This window comes from Lentinula edodes, assembly GCF_021015755.1.
Source record: "Lentinula edodes strain Le(Bin) 0899 ss11 chromosome Unknown C8R40scaffold_20, whole genome shotgun sequence".
Lineage (NCBI taxonomy): Eukaryota > Fungi > Basidiomycota > Agaricomycetes > Agaricales > Omphalotaceae > Lentinula > Lentinula edodes.
Genome location: NW_025764326.1, coordinates 125,388 through 148,927, shown reverse-complemented (window position 1 = coordinate 148,927; position 23,540 = coordinate 125,388). Strand labels below are relative to the sequence as shown.

The 23,540-nt window shown below is 46.6% G+C and overlaps 8 protein-coding genes across 8 annotated transcripts; 4 read left to right on the top strand and 4 right to left on the bottom strand.

Moving 5' to 3' along the window:
* Positions 1-34: 34 nt before the first annotated feature.
* Positions 35-1,364, bottom strand: C8R40DRAFT_1171188 (uncharacterized protein; the record flags this gene model as incomplete). Its single annotated transcript, XM_046231659.1, has 6 exons — positions 35-159; positions 210-299; positions 356-409; positions 463-783; positions 834-861; positions 912-1,364. The coding sequence occupies 6 exons, from the start codon at positions 1,362-1,364 to the stop codon at positions 35-37; spliced, it is 1,071 nt and encodes a 356-aa protein (XP_046085664.1).
* Positions 1,365-1,550: 186 nt separating this feature from the next.
* C8R40DRAFT_290269 (uncharacterized protein) lies at positions 1,551-3,221 on the top strand. Its single transcript, XM_046234609.1, has 2 exons — positions 1,551-3,000; positions 3,055-3,221. The coding sequence occupies exon 1, from the start codon at positions 1,700-1,702 to the stop codon at positions 2,906-2,908; it is 1,209 nt and encodes a 402-aa protein (XP_046085663.1). The 5' UTR covers positions 1,551-1,699; the 3' UTR covers positions 2,909-3,000; positions 3,055-3,221.
* Positions 3,222-7,623: 4,402 nt separating this feature from the next.
* C8R40DRAFT_1171186 (uncharacterized protein) lies at positions 7,624-10,666 on the bottom strand (the record flags this gene model as incomplete). The annotated part of the gene is made up of 3 exons (XM_046231658.1): positions 7,624-9,018; positions 9,463-9,555; positions 9,602-10,666. 3 exons carry the CDS (start codon positions 10,664-10,666, stop codon positions 7,624-7,626), a joined length of 2,553 nt encoding a protein of 850 aa, XP_046085662.1.
* Positions 10,667-10,990: 324 nt separating this feature from the next.
* Positions 10,991-12,360, top strand: C8R40DRAFT_1171185 (uncharacterized protein; the record flags this gene model as incomplete). Its single annotated transcript, XM_046231657.1, has 2 exons — positions 10,991-12,085; positions 12,139-12,360. 2 exons carry the CDS (start codon positions 10,991-10,993, stop codon positions 12,358-12,360), a joined length of 1,317 nt encoding a protein of 438 aa, XP_046085661.1.
* A 121-nt stretch (positions 12,361-12,481) lies between these two features.
* On the top strand, positions 12,482-14,438 carry C8R40DRAFT_1193524 (prephenate dehydrogenase). Its single transcript, XM_046233066.1, has 6 exons — positions 12,482-12,674; positions 12,739-12,797; positions 12,849-12,965; positions 13,028-13,176; positions 13,241-13,392; positions 13,442-14,438. Exons 1-6 carry the CDS (start codon positions 12,553-12,555, stop codon positions 14,301-14,303), a joined length of 1,461 nt encoding a protein of 486 aa, XP_046085660.1. The 5' UTR covers positions 12,482-12,552; the 3' UTR covers positions 14,304-14,438.
* A 594-nt stretch (positions 14,439-15,032) lies between these two features.
* Positions 15,033-18,378, top strand: C8R40DRAFT_1160999 (dihydroxy-acid and 6-phosphogluconate dehydratase; the record flags this gene model as incomplete). Its single annotated transcript, XM_046230079.1, has 24 exons — positions 15,033-15,119; positions 15,174-15,198; positions 15,257-15,300; positions 15,352-15,402; positions 15,462-15,541; positions 15,648-15,673; positions 15,725-15,775; positions 15,968-15,990; positions 16,097-16,205; positions 16,267-16,332; positions 16,385-16,450; positions 16,499-16,555; positions 16,606-16,640; positions 16,771-16,829; positions 16,883-16,955; positions 17,015-17,056; positions 17,114-17,180; positions 17,233-17,252; positions 17,306-17,366; positions 17,424-17,632; positions 17,737-17,865; positions 17,919-18,052; positions 18,118-18,153; positions 18,207-18,378. 24 exons carry the CDS (start codon positions 15,033-15,035, stop codon positions 18,376-18,378), a joined length of 1,722 nt encoding a protein of 573 aa, XP_046085659.1.
* Positions 18,379-18,494: 116 nt separating this feature from the next.
* On the bottom strand, positions 18,495-19,028 carry C8R40DRAFT_1069943 (uncharacterized protein; the record flags this gene model as incomplete). Its single annotated transcript, XM_046226179.1, has 2 exons — positions 18,495-18,928; positions 18,965-19,028. The coding sequence occupies 2 exons, from the start codon at positions 19,026-19,028 to the stop codon at positions 18,495-18,497; spliced, it is 498 nt and encodes a 165-aa protein (XP_046085658.1).
* A 1,061-nt stretch (positions 19,029-20,089) lies between these two features.
* On the bottom strand, positions 20,090-21,137 carry C8R40DRAFT_1069942 (uncharacterized protein; the record flags this gene model as incomplete). Its single annotated transcript, XM_046226178.1, has 3 exons — positions 20,090-20,488; positions 20,548-21,033; positions 21,093-21,137. 3 exons carry the CDS (start codon positions 21,135-21,137, stop codon positions 20,090-20,092), a joined length of 930 nt encoding a protein of 309 aa, XP_046085657.1.
* Between the last annotated feature and the right edge of the window lie 2,403 nt (positions 21,138-23,540).

The following is a 23,540-nucleotide window of genomic DNA, read 5'->3' as shown; positions in this document are numbered from 1 at the left end:
TTTACATTTGCCCTCTATGATGGTTGATAACACTTTACGCGGAGGTATGGACGTCGGTACCAACAATCTTTGGCACCTTCTTCGTTCGAAGCAATGGGGACCCTTCGCGTTTATTGGTAGACCTCGTGCTAGAACGCGTGTTAAGTTCGGAGTTATTCTCTGTACGCAGAGTTAAGTGGGTATTGAAAGATGGATGCAATTTAACGCACTGTCGTCAGGTATAACGTGCTTCCCACCCGATTTTTTAGGAGCCTCAACCTGTGTAGGAGTGCCTTCGTCGTTTCTTGCATTTACAAGTGCTTGAACAAACGGAATATTAGTGAACGAGGTAGTGGGGTGAAAAGTAGGATGATACCTGGTAGATCGTCATCAGTGGTCCTATAAACCGAGGACGACCCAACCGGACGATCTACTCAAGGGTAAGCGATGACGGCATTATCAGTCAATGTAAAGTAAATATACCAGCGGCGGAGCTCGTCGACCCTTGACTGCTAGGCAAGGCCGGGAGCTCCACTTCTTCGTCATCTTCCGGAGGAGCAATGATCGACAACCGCTTCAGATCGAGTGCAAAACCCCATTTCTTGTCTGCCTTGAATTTCCAACCACGAACCAGAACATCTAGACCGACTGTAGCGCCTTCAATCGAAGATTGAACATCCTTGTTAGCAATCTTGCAACCTTCCATGTCGAACGCAGGAAAGTCGGTGAATGCAAAGCCATTCATTGCATCCATCCAGAAATCGGTATGTTCCTTTCCCGTAGGAATAACTTGAGCGATTGAAGCTAAATGCCAAAATCAGGTGGTGAAGCGTGAGGAATCAGAGCCCACATACAATCTTTAGTTTCGCCAGTTTTCAGAGGCTAACAGATATATTTAGTTCCACAGAAGTAACAATTCGCAATGGACCTACGCGAAATAAAGGAGATCCAAACCTCAGCGCTCCATCATTAGCGTCCGCGTCGTCATCCTGCCACAGGTATGCAACATCGTAGCCGTCTCCGTTGGTCAAACGACCAATGATGTCTTTGAGGTTCTGAATGCTGTTGTCCCAGTCCGAAGCAACACCCTCAACGTAAGGCCTGCCCAATAGGGCCGTTCGCTTTCCTGACTTCGCAGATGACTTGGACGACACATAGTTACCAGTCATGCCCGTATTATTGCCAGTACTCAAAACCCGGCCTGCGATGGTAATGACACATGGCTTTGGTTTACCATGGCCTTCCTGTCGGGGCAAAGAGTATACGAACATGTTCCCATCATGCAAAAAACTGCCGTCGTTCTTAATGGAATTTTGCGGATTTCCCAGATAGGATTTGAGACCCATCAGGTGGGTATGAAAGTCCAAAGAAGTGAGTAGTTCCATCCTAATATAGTGGTTAGTGAATATTCGGGAGATAAGTAAGAGGTTCGAACAGTTGAACAGGGCGTAGCTTGCGAAGACGGAATTGAAGTAGGTAATGATATATAACAAGCAGGAGGTGAAACCCCTGTTGAACGGGAGCCTAATCATCAAATTCACATCAGCAGGACAAAGTGACAATTAAGCGTACCTGGGCGGCGTGCGATTAACAAATTTGAACGGATATTCGAGGGTGAATCTCTGTTCTCGCGATCAAGATACTCAGAATATTCCTGGCGATTAAGAAAGTGAGCAGAAATTATTGACAAGTGGTATAAACTGTTAACTAGTGGCAGACGATGGAAGATATCCATATAATATTGAAGAAAGTAACGAAAGACACCATAATCAGAGTTTGTGCCGGATGTCATATCGCGTTCTCGTCCAGCGAAAAGCGTACAAAGCTATCAATTTCGAAACGACTGCAACAGTTGGGTGACGACGGCGTTCGTGAGATTCTTGCAAGGTTGGAGGCAACAATCCCTGATAATAATGGCGAGCAGGGAGAGGGTCGCCAGAGGCGCAAGCGTCGCAAATTGGTCCACGATGGTCGGTTACACGCTTTGCCTGTTGACGTCGATGACGTTGTTGCTGGCGATGTATTCAGCATACCCAACGAAAACGAGCGACAAAAGATTGTTAACGACTTCTTGGATCGTACTGGGACAGAGGCGACCAAGCTAAGCGTGTGCTATTCGTGCGCCCGAGAGTTGAGTTCCTCAGAAACCAGACCAATACTAGCGGAGTGCTTACCAAATTCGCACCTACTCACTCCCGAGAGCGCACATCCAGCACATACGTTGACGAAAGGCCTTTTGCTATATCGAGATCCAACGTCACATGTCGTCCCCCCCGATATTTGTTGTGAATGTTTAACCCAGCTGGCAAATAGTAAAAGACCGGTCCTGTCTTTAGCCAACAATATGTGGGTAGGGGAAGTTCCATTCGAGCTGAAGATACTTTCGCTGCCCGAAGTCATCCTCGTATCGCGTTACCTCGCGGCTGCCTACGTTGTTAAGCTGTATCCGAAGAAGAGATCAGCTAAGTGGATGTCAGGAGACCAGTTGACAAGTGCACTGAGAGGCAACGTCGCGTCGTACTATTTGAAAACGGAAGATGTCGCTTCAATGGTTGATGAAGGTTATTTACCACCTCGATCGACAGTATTGGCAGCCACGATTGCAGTGACCTTCATAGGTCAGAATAACATCAGTCTCAGGGCTTTGAAGACCATGTTTACGGTCGAGCGGCTGAAGGTTGCGAATGCCCTTCGCTGGCTGATTGCCAATAACAAATTCTATGCGCACATCAAAATTTCCGAGGCCAATCTTCAGAGTCTACCGATGAATGGGGTTCCTGTGGAAATCTTATCCACAACCAAATGGGCCAGTGACGCCGACGTAGGAGCAGGGGAGTACGAAGGTTATGTGCCACATAATGACGATGTTTCATCTGATGATGGCTTGGATGATGTTGAAGGGCAAATGATGAACCCAGGTACGACATAAGGTAGCGTTGAAAACCATAGCTTATTGGAAATAAACAGGGGAGGAAGACAGCGATGATGAAGAGGATGTAGTTGAAGGTCGAGATGGTGAAGGTAAAGTTGTTTTAATCTGAAACAGAGCGAAACATATGGACTGAAACCTCTTAGCTGTATTTCAAGTACAGGCCAGTGGCGTTCTAGACTTGGAAGGCAATCGCATTTCGCAAAGTGAACTTATAACACACGCGCTGCAGAATGTTAATGTGCGAGCTTCAGGAGACATCACTACAGATAATTCAGCACAGTATGTAGTGAGGGCCGGGGGATATGTGAACGAATATCCAAGGAGGGACGAGGAAGGCGTTCTAATTTCGGGAACTAGTGAAGAACCGAACCACCTACTTGGCTCCTTCCCATTGCTGTTTCCTTATGGCTGTGGAGGTTTTGAGACACCGCGCTCGCGTCCGGTGTCATACGAAGCTCATAGCAAGTGGGCCTTGCAATATGCTGACAAGCGCTTTCGTCTCGACCACCAGTTTATATTCCAGATATTCGGTGTTTTACAGAAAAGAGCCATATGTTCGTCCGCAGCAATGAAAATGACGCGAAGTGATTATGTTCGACACTTGGACTCTATTCAACAACTGACGGCGAAAGACTTCGAAATCGCGGCTGTTGAGGAGAGTCGTCATGTACCGTTTAGCAATCCGGTTATGAGGTCGCTCATGAAACATCTGCATACAGTTCGGTCATCGGTCGTTGGCACGGATTCGTCTCGAACGAGTGTACGTTCCAAGATCTGGTCCTTGATAGTTGCAAAGAACCCGCCAAACTTGTGGATAACATTGAATCCATCGGATATCAACAACCCCATAGCGCAAGTTTTCGCTGGGGAATTACTGGATCTCGACAACTTCAACCCGCAGAGAGCACTGAACGCGAAGTCTAGAGCACAAAATATGGCGCAAGACCCATACGCGGCTGCGAAATTTTTTCATTTCGTCGTGATAACGACATTAGAAACGATCTTCGGCATATCCGTATCTCGTGGTAACATATCCCGTTTAAAGGGTGTGTTCGGGAAAGTGAATGCATACGTGGGGATGGTGGAAACACAGGGTCGTGGGATGCTGCACTTACACCTAATCGTTTGGTTAGTAGGTGGCCCAAGTCCAGGGAAGATGAGGGAGTGCTTGAAGTCGGAGCAGTTTCGACAAAAGATGGTTAACTTCATAGGTGCGAACATAAGGGCAGACGTTGGCAAGAATGCGGAGCAATTTTTGAAACTTCCAGTCAAACCCGCAGTGACGTTCAATAGGCCAATACGTCCTTCTGATCCGCAGTACGTCACCAAATCAGACGAAAGGTTGAAAATGGTGTTGCGGGCAGTGCAGGTGCATACGTGTGAGATTGGAAGGTGTTTAATCACAAAGAAAAAACGCCTTGTCTGTAAAAATCGGGCTCCGTTCAAGTTATCTAACATGGACTGGGTATCTGAGAGCGGTGAATGGGGAATGCGTCGAGTCGTGCCATATTTGAATGGCTTTAATCCAACAATACTGGAAACTTTACTTTGCAACCATGATGTGAAGTTGGTCACCAATGGGGATGAAACACAGGATATGACCATGTACGCGACAAACTATTCGTCGAAACAACAACCTCGTACTTGGAACGAGAGCGCGCTACTTGCGAAACGACATGCTTTTCACAAAAAGCAGGAAGCAAAAACAGCCGAGGCGGACGTGGCGAATCGCAGGCTGGTGTCGCGTTGCGCCATATCCCTGAGCAGGGAGTGCGAGCTGAGTGCCCCCGAAGTAATTAGCCATTTGATGGGATGGGGAGACAGATACGTTTCTCACCATTTTAATGCGATATATTTGGATGGTATATCGTACGCGCTGCGGTGCGCGTTTCCAGTATTGCAGGAACGGAGGTGAGCGCTTAAAGCCGACAATGAACACGTAACTAAGCCAGCTATAGATGGGAATCAGTGCGCACGACAGGAGTTGAAGAATTGGTGAGGGAAGTCCCCTTCGACTGTGAATCAGAGGTAAGCTGCACAATGCAACCACCGATAATGAATCTGATAAGTATAGTTTGAACACGTAGTCATTGGTGTTGAGGAAGGCTCAGTAGTAATGAAGAGCCAACTGCAAGAATACGTTAATAGGCCGATGGCATTGGACAGTTACAATCTCGTCGACTTCTTTACGAACACATACGAAAAACATAAAAGTCACCACGAAGCTGCCCGCACCTCGAATGACACCATACGACGGGGGCGGCCATATAGTGAACGTCTGGCATATGTGAATGGCTTTCGTCCGAATCATGTTCGCATTGTGCGAACAGTGGCTCATGAGACGATCCCGCAGTACATTGGCAAATGGTTTCCACGTAACGATCGGGATGAGCTTCGCCTTCAATACATTTTGATGATGTTATGCGTTCTGAAACCTTGGCGAACGTTCAACGACCTTCTTGAAGGTGGAACTATACCAAATCAGGCGTGGTTGAAGTTTCTGCAAGAGAGCAATGGCAAATATGACGCCTTTATTGAAAATGTGCAGTATTTCTATCGATGTTCTGATCAGTCCTCTGCGCGAAGGGCCAAAGAGTACGAAGCTTACCAACCCAGCGAAGACAAGGGGGATGAAGACATTGCCACCGAAGAGCCTGTCCCTAATTTACCGCAAAGGGATGACTTCAACGACGAATACTCAGAAAACGACGTTGCGTTGGCGCAGGAGCAAGAGAGTATTAGGGAGGAGCAGTACGGAAAATCAGCGATGGAATGCGCATTCAATGCAGGTGTGTTCGAGAGGTCGTACATCACGAGAGGGCCTTTGAATTTATCCAGCCGGGCGACACCTAAAGACAAGGCAGTCTTTGGAAACTGGTCGTCATATCTTAAAGATCATGGGGAAGAGATATTGGCGCAAACAAATGGAGATCTGGGCGAGTTTTCCGAATCGGAAGCTATACATGAAGGACCCGAAGCAGTTGTGGAGCGCATTTTGAACACTTCACCACCACAAGGTGGAGCGATTGCGAAGTTGAAGCTGAACGCGGAGCAACGATTGGCACACGAGATAGTTACGAATCATGTACTAGCGACAAGATCTGGCAAGGGTCCACCTCAACTCCGTTTAATTCTTAGAGGAGAAGGAGGTACAGGAAAAACAGCAGTGATCAATGCAATCACAGACTCGTTTAAAGAATCAGGACTTTCGCCTATGCTAGCAAAAACCGCTACTTCGGGCGTGGCGGCGACGCTGATATCGGGTAAAACGTTGCATACTTGGGCAGGAATACCGATAATGGCGCCACGCAAAGATAATTGGTTGCAGTGTAGCCCCATTATCGCAGAGCGTCGAATAGGTCATATGAAGAACGCAGAATATCTCATAGTAGATGAGATTTCAATGGCAACGAAGGATCTTCTAGGGATGTTGCACGGTATAGCGTCGAACGTACGGGCGACGTTGGACAAAGAAGGATCTGAACTTTTTTTCGGCGGCCTGAACGTAATCCTTTGTGGCGATTTCCATCAGTTTCCACCGGTCGGTAATCCAACAGGTGCGCTATACGATAGTTCATTCCAAAATACAGGCAAAAAGTCGCGTTTCACCGAAAGCGGCTTCGAGGTTTATAGATCTTTCGACCGAGTTGTAACGTTGAAGGAACAAATCCGAGTACAGGACGAAGAATGGCTCGGTTTGCTGTCGAGACTGCGAGTTGGTTCATGCACCCGTGAAGACACAAAGCTGCTCCATTCACTTCGGCTGGACTTGCCTGAGAATGAAACACCAGATTTCAAATCACCAGGTTGGGAAAACGCTGTTTTGATAACACCTAGACATTCCGCCAGGAAAAGGTGGAATTCGGCCGCACTTCGAAGGCATTGTGCAAGAACGAACGAAAGATTGTATTCGGCGCCAGCGGAGGACACGGCGAAGGGGCAGTCGTTGCCCATGGCGCAAAGAATGACAATCGCAAAGAAAACAACAAAAGAGACAGCGAATTTAGCGCATCGGGTGGAAGTTGCGATAGGAATGAGAGTAATGGTGGTACTCAATATTGCTACAGAGTCAGATCTTGCGAATGGAACGCGCGGTACGGTCGTAGACCTCATATTAGATGACCGAGAGGAAGCCAACCCATTGGTTGTGGACGGGGTGACGATGTTGAAATATCCACCGGCCGCTGTTTTAATCCAACCGGATAATGCTACGAAGATCGAGCTACCAGGTTTACAATCGGGAATTTTGCCAATTATGCCTTCGAAGGGCCGTTTCACGATCACGCTGGCAGACGGGTCGGCGAGGTCCATTACACGTTTGCAGATCGCACTGACGGGCGCGTATGCGTTTACTGACTACAAAGGTCAGGGACAAACAATGGAGTACGTCGTAGTGGACCTCCGAGTGCCAACAGGTGGTCAAGGTGTGACACCGTTCAGTGCGTACGTGGCGTTGTCAAGAAGTCGGGGAAGTCGTACGATTCGACTGTTACGAGGATTTGATGAAAAGATCTTCGTAAGTCATCCTTCCGAAGAATTGAGGAAGGAGGACAAGAGGTTGGATGAGTTAAGTGAGGCAACAGCCACGCAATGGGCGAATGGGTATCGATTTACAAACGCTGTGTAATTGTAACCAAGAAGAAAAATAGTGTACAAGTGGTTATAGGAATGGTAAGATAGAACACGTGAGACAAGGTTTGTAACGAAATACATTACAAGTATTGTAATTGCAGGATGGTTTGTCGCAACGAATGAAGCCAGTCAACATGAGCAAGTTTGTCAATTTTTTTTGTGAATGCGAGCGAATTCGGATCGCGAACCCTACTAGCCACCATATAAAAACTGCGTACACTTTCCATCCCGTCCTCAGTGTCGAGCAACAGGTGATCGAATATTTGACCCTCACAGTCTTCCTCCAACATGGCCAACCTGGGCTTAATCGGTATTTGCTGCCTAACGACGTAGCCCATAACTCCTTGATTGTCATCCACAAACCAGTCGTAACGACGTTGTACAGGTTGCAGGTGAAGAGTGGGTAGTAAATCAGGGTTGTGTAGTAGGACCTCGTTCGCGACCTTGATTGTTACGCATGTAGGCGGAAAGCTGAGCTCAAGTGTGGTTGGCCTAGGCAATAGCACGTCCTCGCGGGAATCGAGTTGAATATCAAAGATAAAACCCCATACGGGTGTGGAGTCAATGATTAACGAGCAAGGCATGCCAATATAGATAGCCATTCTGCCAGGAATTTCCCCACAGTTGGCAATGTCGGCCTTGAGGTTTGTTAAGTCAGCTGAGGATAAGGTAGCTCCGACGGAAAAGGACACCGTATCAGACGCATTTAGAATATATAAAGTGGTACCGAGTGTGGTAGCTGCGTGGATAGGAAGTACGTAGTTGAATAGTTTGCATCGATAAGAAGAAGGGGTAATGATCGCGAAGTTTTCATGGGCATGGTTGCCAACAAAAGTCGAGGGGTCAACGTTGTGTTTGTTCTGATGAAGAAGGTCATCCGTATGAAGAGCATCCAAACGAATTCTATCCAGAAAGCCAGAATGTGGCAGAAGAGCCAGTGGTTCGCTATTCAGCCATAGTACGTTCGACAAAAAAGGACGGGTCAAGAAGTCCACCGATTCGTCAAGGCACCAGATGGCATTGAATCGATTCTGTGGAGGAGGACTTTGGAAGAAATCCGCGAATAGAATGATGTTCTTGCGACCGAAAATGGACGAGGGCGTATTGTGAATGTTGTTCAGCTGGCGTGACAGGCCTGACAGAACATTAACATCCAGGGCGTTGGCTACGTCGATGAAGAAGTATTCTTGTCCACAATCCATGGTAGAAGAGTGAGGAATGCAAGTCATGGGTACACCTCCTATCAAAGCAGCACCGTGATTAGTAGCCGCGCCTTTGAATGCAAGGGTCGGAGAATGGTTAATAGAAATGAAATCGAATAAGGCGGCAACCATCGTTGACTTTCCGGAGCCAGTGCTACCGTGAACAAGTAGGAGGAGTTGAGAAGCGGGATAACCCTCGCGAAGAGCCTGAACGTGATTTAGAACGACATTGTAAACAGAACGTTGCAATGGGAGGGGCACAAAGGGTGAAGGCTATCGTTATCATCAGTATGATATTGAAGAAGAGAAGCAAAATGATGCACCATTTAGATACTGATACGGGTCTTTGAATGAAAAACACGAACGTTGGATGGTAAATAAGAATAGTAGTAGATGGGTAGAAGAGTGCAATATCCAAAAATTAACTAAATATATTGGACGAAAACCTACGAGAATCGAAAAGGAACATCCCATAACATATAGATCCCATGTCAATTTTTACATTTGCAATCGTAGACATATACAGATAACGTATCGGTTTTTATATTTCCAACTGTAGACAAATAGAGCGCAACGTCGGACGCCCTTCGATCACCCGCTATTGGAGAGAACCTCAGACCAAATACCAAGGCGATATTTCCAAATACGATAGTCAACGACCAATTCAGTTATGGAAGGACAAAGCGACTTGAACGCGTAAAACTTCGCGAGAGGTACCCATTCCATCGGCGTAATAGACGCGTTGATTTCCAATTTCGTCAAATTTGGTCTGCTGTTGAGGACCGACAACACGAAGTTAAAAACATCAGTCTAACGACAAGTCAATCATAATAATGGTCTGAGTTTGAGAAAGTACCCATTCAATGTCATCATCTGCCATGATAAGAGTTAGAGTTGCCAATGAGTGCGAGCATTGCAGTAAATGTTTCAGAACGTCTTCATCCCACATATATGTGTGAATACGCAATGTGGTCCACGAAAAGGTCGTAGGAAAGTTGATAAAGGTGTTGTTGTCATATAAATCAAGGTCTGTTAAACGGACGCAGCGTAGGCCCCGCAACGGGTGCAGCGCGCTCATGAAAAGTAGCGGACCGGTGAACAAACCTAGATGCTCACAAAAGTGAGTCGGATTAAAATCCGTCGTGTTGAAAATGGGCGTGTCACCAGAAAGCACCAAAGAAGTGATGTTCCGAAAGCTCTGAATGAAAGTAGCGAAAGTTGCACGATGACTGTCTGCTGAAGAGTCGGAAGGCCAATCGAAACCGGTGACATCGATGGCGAGTCTTCGATAGTTAAGCAGGTCAGAAGGGTGGAGCGTTCGAATGGCGCTGTAGTAGGAGGTGTTCCACGTTAATGTCAAATTTTGACATAGGAGGCAACCGTTTATAAGCAGCGCCATTCGGTTCTGGTCATGCCAACAGGTGCAGATCAATGATAGGTCTCGAATGGAGGAGGAGCGAAAGGAAAGCTGATTGGTAGCAGCATGTACACAAACACGTTCAAGAGACAACACAGTAAGTTGTGATAGTGCCTCCAACATGGGAAACATGTCATCCCGAATTCGTACACCAACGATGGTGATAACGTTGAGGTTGCGGAAGTGAGAAAAGCGAATAGAGAAAGTAGCCCAGTTTAGGAGCAAGTCGTAACGATACGAAGAATGCGAGGTAGCGTCGCTATCATCGTGCGTCTGTATTTTTCCTAGGGATATTTTGCGAACTAGGTGGAAAACACGACTCCCTTGGGTCTCCCATGTTAGACATCTGTCGTGGAAGACATCTGGGGTGGGAAACTGGAGAGAATGATATAGACATTCATTTGAAGGGCCTGTATGTTCAGAAGAACATAAAGCAAGAGAAGTAAGATCAGCGAACGCAAGTTTCGCAATGCGAAGCCATAGTTCTTGAGGTAGTGATGGCATGGTGAATAAAAAGAGGGTAAGGCTCAGGTGCGGCGTCGCTTTTACTGCCCAATGTTGCTCATAATGCGAGATCAAGATCATAACCCCTATGAAGAGATTGTGAAGAAGAACAGTGACACATCCGATCAGTTAATATTGAGGCCCAGGACGCCAGGAGGTGCAAAGCGTGCTAGTAGGAGGTCCCAAAAGAACCGTTAATCAAATGTTGGTCCGGTAGATAAGGTGAAAAGGAGTTGGAATAGCAAATTGTTTACGAGCGACGGCGGACAATATTTAGTGAAGCTTGACCGGTAAAGCAAACGAAGACAAACCAATTTACGTGCTATGAATACTGTCTCTATCAAGGAGTCACCGGCGATGACGGTACCAATCGAGAACTGGCTGACGATATGCGAGATGTTAGGAGAAACGTCGACAGCACTGGCGCAGGTATGCAGGCGCACGCGTGCTCCAGCGTACGAGTTCATGTTCAAAGCGGTGGTGTTTAAAGACATTGGCGATTTAGTGGAAGCAGCGAATGCGTGGTCAGATGTGGGAGGGAGAGTGCTAGCACTCGTAAAAGAGCTGAATTTGGGCGTTCAGATTGAACGTAGACAGGACGGAGTAGCGTTACATTGCAATGGGCGATACGAAGCGCATTTGAACGAAATAGCGTTCATACATATACGGAGCATGCGACATCTCACGCGATTAAACATTACCGGAATCGCAATAGGGTCGAAAATCTTTTCGGCGATAACAGGACTGCAACAACTATGCGTACTCTCGTTAGAAAACGTTTGTGTGGTGGGAATTCTCGAAAAGTACGAATTGGACGTGATGGTTGCGCGACACGTACGGCTTGTGAACACTTGTTGGCATACCTTAAACCTGGAGGAAGGCTTGATACGAGGAAGCAAGAACCTGAAAACGTTGGAGATGAGTTGGCGCGGAGGAGGGAACAAGCCGCGTACAGGTAGCGAAAACTGGCAAAATGCAACCTGTGAGAGCCTAGAAATACATAGCAGACGCGGGGCATGGTCGACGACAAGGGAAAACTTACAAAACGAACGACGAGAATTCATGGCTTTGATACGAAGATTTAAGGCGATAAAGAAGTTGCATATACGGGGATGGCTGCCAAAATTCAATGATGCAGACGCAGGACACCAAACGCTGTCGGATAGTATTGCATACTTTGTCGGTCCCGTGCATTTTATGAAGCTTAGTCGTCGACTTCCGAACCTAGGAAGAATTACGTTATCGGACAATGGATTGAATAGAGGAGAAGTGAACGAGGTAGAGATGCAGGTGCAGAAGGTGACCATACTTGAGGTGAACGTGTACGTCGACGACAAGGAAAGAATGTGTATGATGTTAGCGGTTATGGCCAACGTCCACCAGCTCAAGCTAAATTTTTCCGATGATGTGAATGAACCGGTGAGCAACGCATCAAAGTTGTTGTACGTTCAGGCAACTGATGAAAGTAATAGGACGATATATTGAATAGCGTTAGAGATATGTTGGATTATAGCCCACCGATTAAACGATTATTTATAACGGCTGACGACCCATTCGTAACCGAAATACCCCAAGAACATTTCAGAGCGTTAAAGGCCGTATGCCCGGGATTGGAAGACATTCGGATAGGACAAAGGTGCTGGAGGACAAAGCAGGGATTATGGATCGAGTACATAGAACGAGACACAAATTAATTACGACGAAAATGAACATAGAACGCGAGCAACCCAAAAATTAGAAAGAGACGGCTGCGGGGGAAAGAAAGGCGCTTAACGTGAGAAAAAAATGCACGGGCGCTTGGCAAAGACGGGGTGGCAAAGGACCTAGCAAGCAAGGTGAAATGACTCTCATGTTCCTTTTGGGTTGATTTTCTCTTTCTGCCCCTCATGTTCTCTTCGACTATCGGTCCTAATGACCGAATAGAAGACCAACCAACTATCGGTATCATTGGCTTAGGAGCTATGGGAAAGATGTACGCGATGCTCTTTGCAAAGGCTGGCTGGAAAAAGTACGCTGTCTAAATATCACTTCTGTCCATCGATACTGATTTCCTAGCATTTCGTTTTGCTCAGGATTCATGTGTGCGACCGTCCAGAAAATTATGAGATTATTCGAGAATGGTGCTCTTCAAGTAAGATCTGATATCGTCTCGCAATGTCCCTTATTCAGATCTGTTGAATAGATATTCCGACCGTGCAAGTTTCGAAGGATGGTCATGCTGTCGCCCGTTCATCTGATTTCATGATCTACTCTGTGGAAGCAGAGTTCATAGGTCGTGTTGTCAAAGAATATGGGCCTTGTAGGAATATACCACCTCTGATTCTACTATGTTTCCATGACCCGCTGATTCTTTTTATACAGCCACTAAAATGGGAGCTGTTGTTTCAGGCCAAACCTCGGTTAAAGCACCAGAAAAAGAGGCATTCGAGAAATTCCTTCCCCAAGACGCCCATATCATCTCAATCCACTCACTACATGGACCAACTGTATCCACAGTAGGGCAACCATTGGTTGGTTCAAGTACAACTTGCGTTCACGTGTCGACGTCCTAAACTCATCTAGAGTCTCGTCTAGATCATAATTAATCACCGAGGTTCTGCTGATGCCCTTTCCTTGGTAGAGAACCTTTTGCGCTCGTTTCGGTCGCGCTATGTCTATTTATCGTATGAGGAACATGATCTAGTCACTGCCAACACGCAGGCTGTCACGCACGCCGCATTTTTGAGGTATTTTACCAACTTTTCACGGAATGCACATAGTGATGCGTACTCTTAGCATGGGGACTGCATGGGCGTCAGAGGGTTCCTACCCTTGGGAGCAAGGCCGGTACGTCGGGGGTATCGAAACCGTCAAAGTCAATCTTGCATTGCGCATCTATAGCAATGCTTGGCACGTATACGCCGGCCTCGCTATACTAAACCCAAATGCTCGAGAGCAAATCAATCAGTACGCACAAAGTGCAACGGAATTGTACAAAATGATGCTTGAGGCTGGTGGTGCTTTGTCGAACGGGAAAAGCGATCAATCCTCAGAATATGATTCGGAAAGAGAGTCGAAACTGAGGCAGAGGATCGAATGGGCCCAGGGTGTCGTATTCGGCGATCCATCGAAGACCAGAAACAGGAAGCCGATTCTGCTATCCGAGGACATACTGGACAAATTTTCGCTTGGACGTTCAAATACTGTTTCATCCGTTATTCCAGACCCTTGCGCTATGGAAACAGAATCCTCTCCACGGAAGGCAAACTCTCATTTGTCGTTATTAGCCATGGTTGACTGTTGGGCACATCTCGATATCAACCCATTTCACCATCTAGATCTTGCTGCTACACCGCTATTTCGCCTTTTTCTGGGCGTAGCTGAACATCTTTTCCTAAACCCAGCGCTCATGGATATGACGATACAGTCAGCTATATACGATACCTGGCATCGGGCAAATGATCTCGAGTTCGTGGTGGCTGCCAGAGGTTGGAGTCAGTGTGTTAAATTTATGAGTTTCGAGGTTTACAGGAAGAGGTTTGACGAGACACGCATTTTTTTCGAGCCCCGATTCGACGAAGCTGGGTTACTTGGGGGCGAGATGATAAAGGCTGTAATGGCAAGTGACATGGATGCAAAGTCAACAAAATCGTCGTAATCGTCCGCCGCGGTAGACGGATGGTCATCGGTCATCATTGACGCGATAAGTTATGTACTATTGGGGTGAGGAATGGTAATTTGTACTACTAGCTCTACATAAGGTCACAATGCCAATTGGATTGAGACTGAGTGTCGAGGACGTGCGAGTGGGCTTCGAACTCCGAAGTGAACAGGTATTCACGTTGCCAATGGTCGGTCTTGATCGGGTTTATCCCATCCTCCATTTATAGAGACAGAGGCCGTAGTACTCGAAATACGCTTCGTTGAGTCCTTGACGGTACGGGAGGTTTGACGCTCACAGAGCTTATGTATACATAATGCGCAGGACTCCATTGACGTTGAAGGGATGTTGAATTCTCCAGGGCAAGAGTCGGGGTCTATAGTAAGACCACGGCCAAGAAGTGTGCAAGGACTGCAAGTCGATCGCTAAGTACAAAAGTATTAGACCCTACAAGACCCCTCAAGTACTCACAGGCTAGAAGGCAACCGGCAAAGGTGCATGTAATCCTCGGAACGCTATTGGCTGCTATTGGAGATAAATAGTACCATGTGAGTGCTTTTTGGGACGGCACGGTCCGCACACCGATGACCTTGGATATCGATGTGTATTTAAGTCTGGGTGCAAAGGATTGTTGCAGATTTTTCTTCCACGGGCTTCAATATGTCTTCTGAAGGCGTACAAATGTAAGATCATGTCAGTACAATTCCGCTTTTTTTTGATAGGCCAATGGTTAGACACACATTGAAACCAAGTACTCCGCCCGCAAATGGCGTGAAGCTAAACAAGATCTCCTCTGAAATCACACAGTCCAAAGTGCGAATCTTTTTCCATCGTATATCTTAATTTAGTTATATGTTCAAATTATAGATCCATGGTGGTGCTCAAGCTATGCGTCAGTACCCTGTAAAATTATGTACGTGTTGCATGGCTGACCTGGCAACGCTGGGTAGTCTACGCTGTAGGTTTGACGGAAGAGGACATGAATAAGCCTCAGGTACCTCCCCGAAACTTGTGTTCTTCAGGTGTCGTAGTGACAATCATAAAGATTGGTATTTCTCCTGTTTGGTGGGAGGGGAATCCTTGTAATTCTCATCTGGTACAGTCTGACGCTGAAACGAGAGGTGAGAATATCGGCATTGATCATATAAATAACAGCTCGAACTGGGCAAGCGCGTCAAGGAAGGCTGCGCGCAGGAGGACTTGGTAGGATTGATGTTCAATACAATTGGTGTCAGGTACGACCAGTTGAAAGATCAGTCCCAGAGCTAAATATCTTTATTTACAGCGATGGTAAGCTCGAACCCGTCGATTTCATCGAGTAATATATTCTGAGCCTACGAGCTCAGCAATCACCATGGGCACGGATGGTATGCACTTGCGAACCGACTCTCGATAGAGCTTGTATGAAAACAATCTAGGAATGCGCTATTCGCTCCCCAGTCGAGACTTGATTGCGGATTCTATCGAAGGTTCTTCGCACAACCAAAATCTATAGACATGGTCACTGATTTACATCCTAGCGGTCAGTACACTCGCCCCCTTCATCACGTATACATAACGGTCATGTCCTAGGTCGTAATGGTGAGTGTACTGTCAATCGCTTCTGGTCCATCGAGAATGAACTCGTCTGCAGGGAATGAAATACGATGGAAATATATCAGTTCCTGGTTGCGACAAAAATATGGTGCTCTCGCATTCTATTTCAAGTATATATTTTAACGAGCGCGTGGGCCCTTGTAGCCGGGATGGTATGTTCATGCGCTATCAATTCTGTAAATCTGCTTATATAGTTAATCACTGGCATGCTATCATCATCCAGTTTCATGGCAGCGGTACGACACAATCGACCAACAATCATCGTATACGGTGGAACGATTGCTGCTGGTACCCGACAAGTTGGTAAGGGTTGTTTCATTTTTGGCTTACGCTGAAAGTTAACGCATCTCTCTCTCTCTCTTAGATTGTCCTTCGATGGGATATAAAGCCGGAGGAACAGTCAATATCAGCGATGCGTTCGAGGCCTACGGTATTTGTCATTGATCAGATTTAACATTCCTGCAATTAAATCCCATGCTTAGGAGCATATAGAGTAGGGAAGATTAGCGATGAGGAGCGTTACGATGTTGTGCGACACGCTTGTCCTGGTGAGTTCACAAACTCCGCCCAGGAAACTTCCTTACACTCTTCTGCAGGGGCTGGAGCTTGTGGTGGTATGTACACGGCCAATACGATGTCCTCCGCTTTAGAGGGTAAGTCCTAGAGTAATACGATGATTCTGAGCTTCAATTGTGTGCTTCAGTTTTGGGTATGAGTCTGCCTTACTCCTCAAGGTCAGTCTAATGATCATAGTCAAAGGCACAAAGCTTAATTCTCATACAGTACTCCGGCAGAGAGCCCAAGTAAATCAACGCGAATGCTGAATCGATGATGTTCTCTAATTCTCATTCGATCAGTCAAAATTCAGGAATGTTTAAAGGCTGGAAAGTACCTCAAACGCCTGCTTGAACTCGATCTCAAACCGAGGTAGTGCAAATATCTCTCAGTGCGTCCCCGGGGTATCTAATGCTTACGAATAGGGATATCCTTACGCGTCAGTCCTTCTTGAACGCTATTGTAATCGTCAACATCCTCGGAGGCTCTACCAATGCTGTAACACGATCACTTCCATACACGGAAATAAAGCGCTCATTACTTACGTCAATTTGAAGGTGCTTCATTTTCTGGCAATGGCTAGAGCGGCAGACATCGAGGTGAGTGCTTTGTATGAAGTATTTATAGATGGAGGTTTGACACTTTCTTCCGTCTAGCTCACCATCGATGATTTTCAAGCTATTTCGGAGAAGACTCCGTTCATTGCCGATCTGAAGCCTTCCGGTGGGCAAGTTTGCAATATTGAATCGTTTAACGCTAATTGATCGTATACAAGGTAAATATTATATGGAAGATGTAAGTTGTAGTCCGCTGTTGGTAGCTCAGACGGGCTCTCATTTCATTGACAGATCCATCGTATCGGCGGCATTCCAGCTCTCTTGAAGTACATCCTCAACCACCGCCCAGATCGTACGTTGTGGTTGCTTATGTCAACTTCATCCAGCCAAATCATACAAATATTTCTAGTCATTGATGGGTCGCAGCTCACAGTCACTGGAAAAACTCTCGCGGAAAACCTGGCTGACGTCGAGGAACTTTCGTTCGACAATCAGGATGTCATACGGAGGTTTGAAGACCCAATTAAACCTACTGGTCATCTCATGATATTGCGCGGAAACCTTGCGCCGGGAACCGCCGTTGCAAAAATCACAGGGAAGGAAGGCACTCGTTTCGAGGTAATGATACTCATTTTCATAGGACAAGTACTTGATCCACGTAATATCATCTTAGGGAACTGCAAAATGCTTTGACACGTAAGATAGTTGGTTAATTCGTGAAGATCATCTTGACATTTTTCGTTCACAGCGTTGACGAGTTTTATCCTGCTCTCGAAAAGGGAGAGGTCAAGGCGGGGATGGTTCTTATTTTCCGATACCAGGGGCCGAAGGGTGCTCCTGGAATGCCAGAGGTAAACTTGGTTTGCCGGTATAACACACTCATTTCACCTGAACGTCCATTTAGATGTTGGGACAGACCGCCGCTTTGGCTGGAGCCGGTCTGAGCAAGACCACTGCTCTGATTACGGACGGTCGCTTTTCAGGTGCTTCACACGGCTTCATCATCGGACACTGTGTTCCGGAGGCGCGCTTGGGAGGGTAAATGGTCTTCAAGTTTCTTGTTGCCAGGAGCTTTCATGACTCATATACTCATCCGAATGTAGACCCATTGCTCTCGTCGAGGACGGAGACAAGATCATGTATGATGAATCCGCTTATAACATTTACCTTCTATCTTGCTAATTTTTCTCAGAATCGACACTGAAGCACGACAAATTAATTGGATAGTGGATGAAGTTGAACAACAACGGCGAAGTGAAAAATGGAAAGCATCAGGCAAGGAAAAACTTAACGTCCGTCGTGGGATACTGTACAGATATGCTCGAGAAGTTCAGCCAGCGAGTTTGGGAGCGTTCTGTGATTGAAGGTGTACAACCAGATATTTGTATTGTGCGTAGTCCGACTGAGGAGTACCCGAAATGTGTAATAGTATAGGTGAAATAGTGTTTGTGAGGATATGATACGGATTTGGATTCCCAAGTTATTCTTCGTTTCTGTTTACACTATTTGCAGGACGCGCTGATGTATATTGATTGAGCGATTCATTGGAGGGTCCATCAGGGGATTTATCCGGGGGTAAGGAGGTTGCAGAAGGAGCTTCTGCTCTTTCGGATCTGGGATAGTGCTCTTCCGCCCGGCGACCGAAAAGAATAGCAGGATCTGGAGGTATGACGATCTTCTCTTGAGACTCTTCCTTCACTTTCTTCGACTCAAGAGGTGGCAGTTTGCCCTCGTTGCGCAATTTCCGTTTGTATCTTTTGCGAAAGTAGATAGCGAATCCGATGATCCATGCTAAACCCAGCACTCCTGATATCGAACGCATGAGAATATACCGAGCGAGGAAACCCTTTTTGAGATTACACACCTCCGCAAATGCTCCCTGCAATGATCGGGGTTTTGGGTTTACTACGAAGACTGAGCGACCCGAATGTGATAACTTATCAAACACACCTGTTTGAAGCAGCCGCAGCAGACGAGGAGACAGAGTCCAAGGTTTGGGCCAGTGAGGTGCCATTGGGTACTATTCTTGTAGTGTTTGTCAAAGAAATCCGTTTATCCAATAAATGTGAGCTAACCAAGCATGTTGATGCTCTTCTAAGTTCTATATCATCATAGTTCTGGGAAGGAAAGGTCAAAGCTGGTAATGTTACAGTTTGGCTTAGTAATCCCAAGCATCATGATTGCTTCTCTTTCTCTCGTGACATGACTCCTATATGACTTCGAAATCGGAGGGTTTGTTGAGGTTCTCGATTGTCCAATCGCAAATGATTTGATCCTTATTGTCACCTACTACTGTCACTCGGGTACCTGGAGACAATAACGACCGTCGTTTTGCGATGGGAACAGGAGGCCAGAGTTCTTAGAGGTGGTATTCTTCCGAAGTAGTGCGCTGACTTTTAATAGTCTGAGTAGATCCTCCAAGTCCAGCGAGGCGAGATGCATCCACTGTAGATAGACAGCCTAGCTATCAGGATCACCAGGGACCACCTTTGATCCTGAGGGCCACTGCAAGAGTTTGTTACATCCATAACGCCAACCCGAGCGTTCCTATCCCTCTCCTATCATGGTAGGGGGGATGTTTCCAATGTGCGATTTTCAGTGATAATTTCTATGTAGAAAGAATTGGCACGATAACCATACCGCAATTGAATGAGCATAACAGGGGTGCAAAGGGGTGCAAGAACTCTGCGTAATGGGTTTTTTAACCCAAAGACCGTCAATACTGAGAGTATCTTCGGTCATGAAAAGTGAAGAAGCTGTCGGTATTGTATAGTCGGCCGTCCTGCCATCGAGTTGGGAAATAGATATCCCAGTTAAATCGAGAACCACATACTCCCTATGATGCATTGATGTTCGATGAGCAATGTACAAAATTTTGCAGAACCTTTGCAAGCAGTGCTCCCACGCTTTTATCTCATCTCATCTCATCTCCTCCACGAGCAACCAAGGATTTTGCTTCTCTCGAGTCTTTCAAACCATGGCGAGATTACATCTTTACTTCAAAGAATAAACGTCCTCGTACAAATACAAGTAAAACAGAAGTTTCAAAAAAATTCTCTGGTGAGACGCTGCTAATTATAGTGCAAACAGTGTCGACCCTACAATAATTTCCATATCCTCTATTAATCTATATGCAATTTCCTCCAGGTCTTCAATTTCCTTCATTCTGACCTGGCTAGAACTCATCGGTTTCGGTGCCAGGACTTCACTAGGGATCTCGTCGACGATCCAAGGTGCGTTAGTCTGTGGGATACGTTGATGCACTATCGGATCGTGCTCGCGAAGAGGGACCATCAAGGAACCTCCTTCGCACTGGATGGAATCGACCGCTTGAAGGTCGAAACCATGAAAGCAAAATCGTGGGCCGGTTTTCCAACAAGACAGAACATCATTCCAGCACCCTGGAGACGGGGACTGTGGTGTGGAATATCCTTCCTGGCCATTCATGTAATACGCGTTGTTTTTGTTTTTATCCTGAAAATGAAATCAGTGAGTATTAGGTGCAATGGCCAGGGGATATCAGTAATACTTACCGTTGTATCGCAACGGACAAAAATGTGTTCAAGAGATTTACTGTCATCATCCAGGGCAAACATTGCCACGTCGCGGGCAACTGTTCGTAGGTCCGATGCCGCCTTCGAAGTAACAGGGAATTCAGTTTCAGCAACTGACTCATGCGAGGTCGGATGATTCTCCCATTCGAGTCTAGTACCATCTCTATCAGTGTCTGCATATTCAATGTCACAGATGAATCTGGCAACTGCATCAAGGCGGGCATTGACAGAACTACTGTGAAGGTCCTGCGGATCAAAGGATATCCCAGACAGTGGAGAGATACCGGGTGGAGGGGTAGATGGTAACAAATCAAAGTTTATCAAGTTCGCAAACCCAGGGACCGGTGGAGGAGATTCGGAGGAGATTGGAGAGATTGAAGATACAGGGCCCGATGAGACTGGAGTTCGAGAACCACTGTCGATTACTGGGTTTGGCCGTTTAACAGTGAGCCATCGGACTGTGGCCTACATAGGATAGTGGTTAGTCTTCTGTGTCATCGTCCACATCAAGTTGCCACACTTACTATGATAGGGTGGACCCAAGCAGATAATATTCGAGATGAGGGCATTGCAGGTTGCAAAAACAGTAAGAGATGGCAATGGGAGAGAAGCTTTGCCAGCACTACGCCACAAAAGGTTTGTCTTTTATACCGTTCACGGTGTGGAATCACTGAATGGAATGCATGACTAGGAGTCTAGGACCCGCTATGATTCTCACTCTACAAATTGGTTTTCTGGCGAGTTGATGAGTTGGAGATAAACAACATTCTCTCGTTGACTCGTTGAAATACAATATTTACGCATGAGTCCCTTGTTCTCTGGTATCATCTGTCAACTGTACACTCACAACGTGTATTCTCGTATTGTATCGGTTTCTTCCAGAAAGGGACTACGTTTCGAGTTCTAATACGGACCATGAACAGCTCCAAAATCGTACTTGGTATTTGTCTGGTCGAACCGCTTTGACCTTAGCTTGTTACTTACTATTTCGCTTAACACTCATTTTTTCAAAAATAAGCCTTTCCGAATTCTTCTAGACTTCTTGACCTGTTAACAATCTTTTGACCCTCTTTTGACCTTGTCGGAATGAGCTAGCTCAACTCTCAACACTTGCTCGATGCCCAAACCTGCGCTTTACATGCTGCAAATGTCGCCGTTCACCGCCTCGTCTCGCGCTCGCGCCACATTTCTTTCGGAGCCCCCGTACGGTGTAGTGAGCAAGCGGGTGAGTCTTTCTTTCTTTCCTCGTTTTTACTATCAGCTTCAATTCATCTAACCTGATCTAGCAAATCAATCGTATATTCACATCACATTCTGTTCGTGGTTCTTCGAATTTCTCCACGCAATAACGATTCGGCGAGACACGAGAAGGAGCTTTAGCAGCAGGTTAAGATTCTTGGAACTTGTCAACTGATGGGGGCATGTTGGGATGTGACTAGTTGATTGACTACAATCCTAGACCCACAAGTAGACGAAAAACTCATGTTCTTTCCCAGCATGCCATGCTGCAAGTATGTTCGCAATGTCAATTTTGGCAGTTGTATATGAGGTGGAATAGGTCTATGAGACAGGATTTTTTTCCCTTCATAGAGGAAGAACAATCAATCACCAACCGGAATTTCTGGAAAGCACAACCATCACAGACAGATCTTTTGAAGTTTGGAATGTCGTGGTGCCTTCGATTTTGTGGAGATAGATAGATAGATTAATACACGGCACCGTCTCGAAAGACGGGGTCCCGTCTCGGAACAGCCGGTTATGGTAGGACAACAATAGCGAGCTCAACCCGCAGTGAGGGAAGGTAGACTACTGCTGACGTACCGCGCACGAGTGAGAGAGTGGCAAACGAGGACAAGCAAGAGTACGAGTACAAGAGAGACACGAGAAAAGGCCAAGCAAGAATACGAGTACGAGAGTGTATGAGATAGAGTATTCATAAATAGAGTACAGGTACGAGATTGAATGTACAAAAAAGCGGGCAGAGGGGATGAAGGAACAATCGGGATCCGGCTATGTTGAGTCGCCACCCACACTTCCATTCGCGGTGTGGTCATCGTTCTGTTCGGCAGGAGGGAGAGGGGGATGCAGAGATGACCAGTGCATGGCAGCCTCGTGGATGAAGCGCGCAGTACGAGAGGTGGAGGACGTATTGAAGATGAAGCGTTTGAGATAGTGGAGAGCTTCTGAGTTTGAGAATAGGCGATTACGAGGAAGAGGGAATGAGAGCGATATGTCGTCAAGAAAGGCAGTCCGTAGGCCAACAATTGTGTGGTCTACTGCACATTGGAGGAAGATATGTTGAGGGGATTCTGGGTGGAAAGGTGACTGACATGACCGGCACTGTTTTGTGGGCACCTCTGTTGGTAGCAAGGGATCAATTCTTGCTGGCGATGACCGGAAAGTGAGGGGAACCATGTCTCCACACAGTAGTCTGGTGAGAGAACGGCGGTGGGAATGGTTTCGGACGTGGATCAGGTAATGGCGGAGCGTCCGAGCAACATATTTGGATGGGCCCTCTTTCTGCGGTTCGAGACGGCCGTGGAGTAACGCCAGACGATGGCTGGAGTCTACTTGGGTCTGGAGATAGGTGTCGGACTCCTTGGAGATGGAATTGATGAGTGCGAGGAGTGATGGTTCGGATAGTAGTGCTGATGCGGGGAGGGAGAGAGTGGAAGAAGGCAGATGGCGAATTGCCCAGTCGACATCTGAAAGCCAGCATTTCATGCCGGAGTTTCGAAGGTTGAAGTTCTCCTGCAGTGCAAGGTGAGCGTAGTGCTCCGGTCCGAGTTTTAGGAGGTAAATGAGGTAGCGAAGGGCAAGAATGACACGACGGGTACGTATGGGCATAATGCCAGTCTCTGTGAAGAGAGGTGCGAGAATGGAACGACGGGATAGACCCAGCATGCGGCGGAGAAAGAGCAGTTGAATTTGCTCGAGCATGGATAATAAGTGAGTGTCAGTGTCGATTGCAA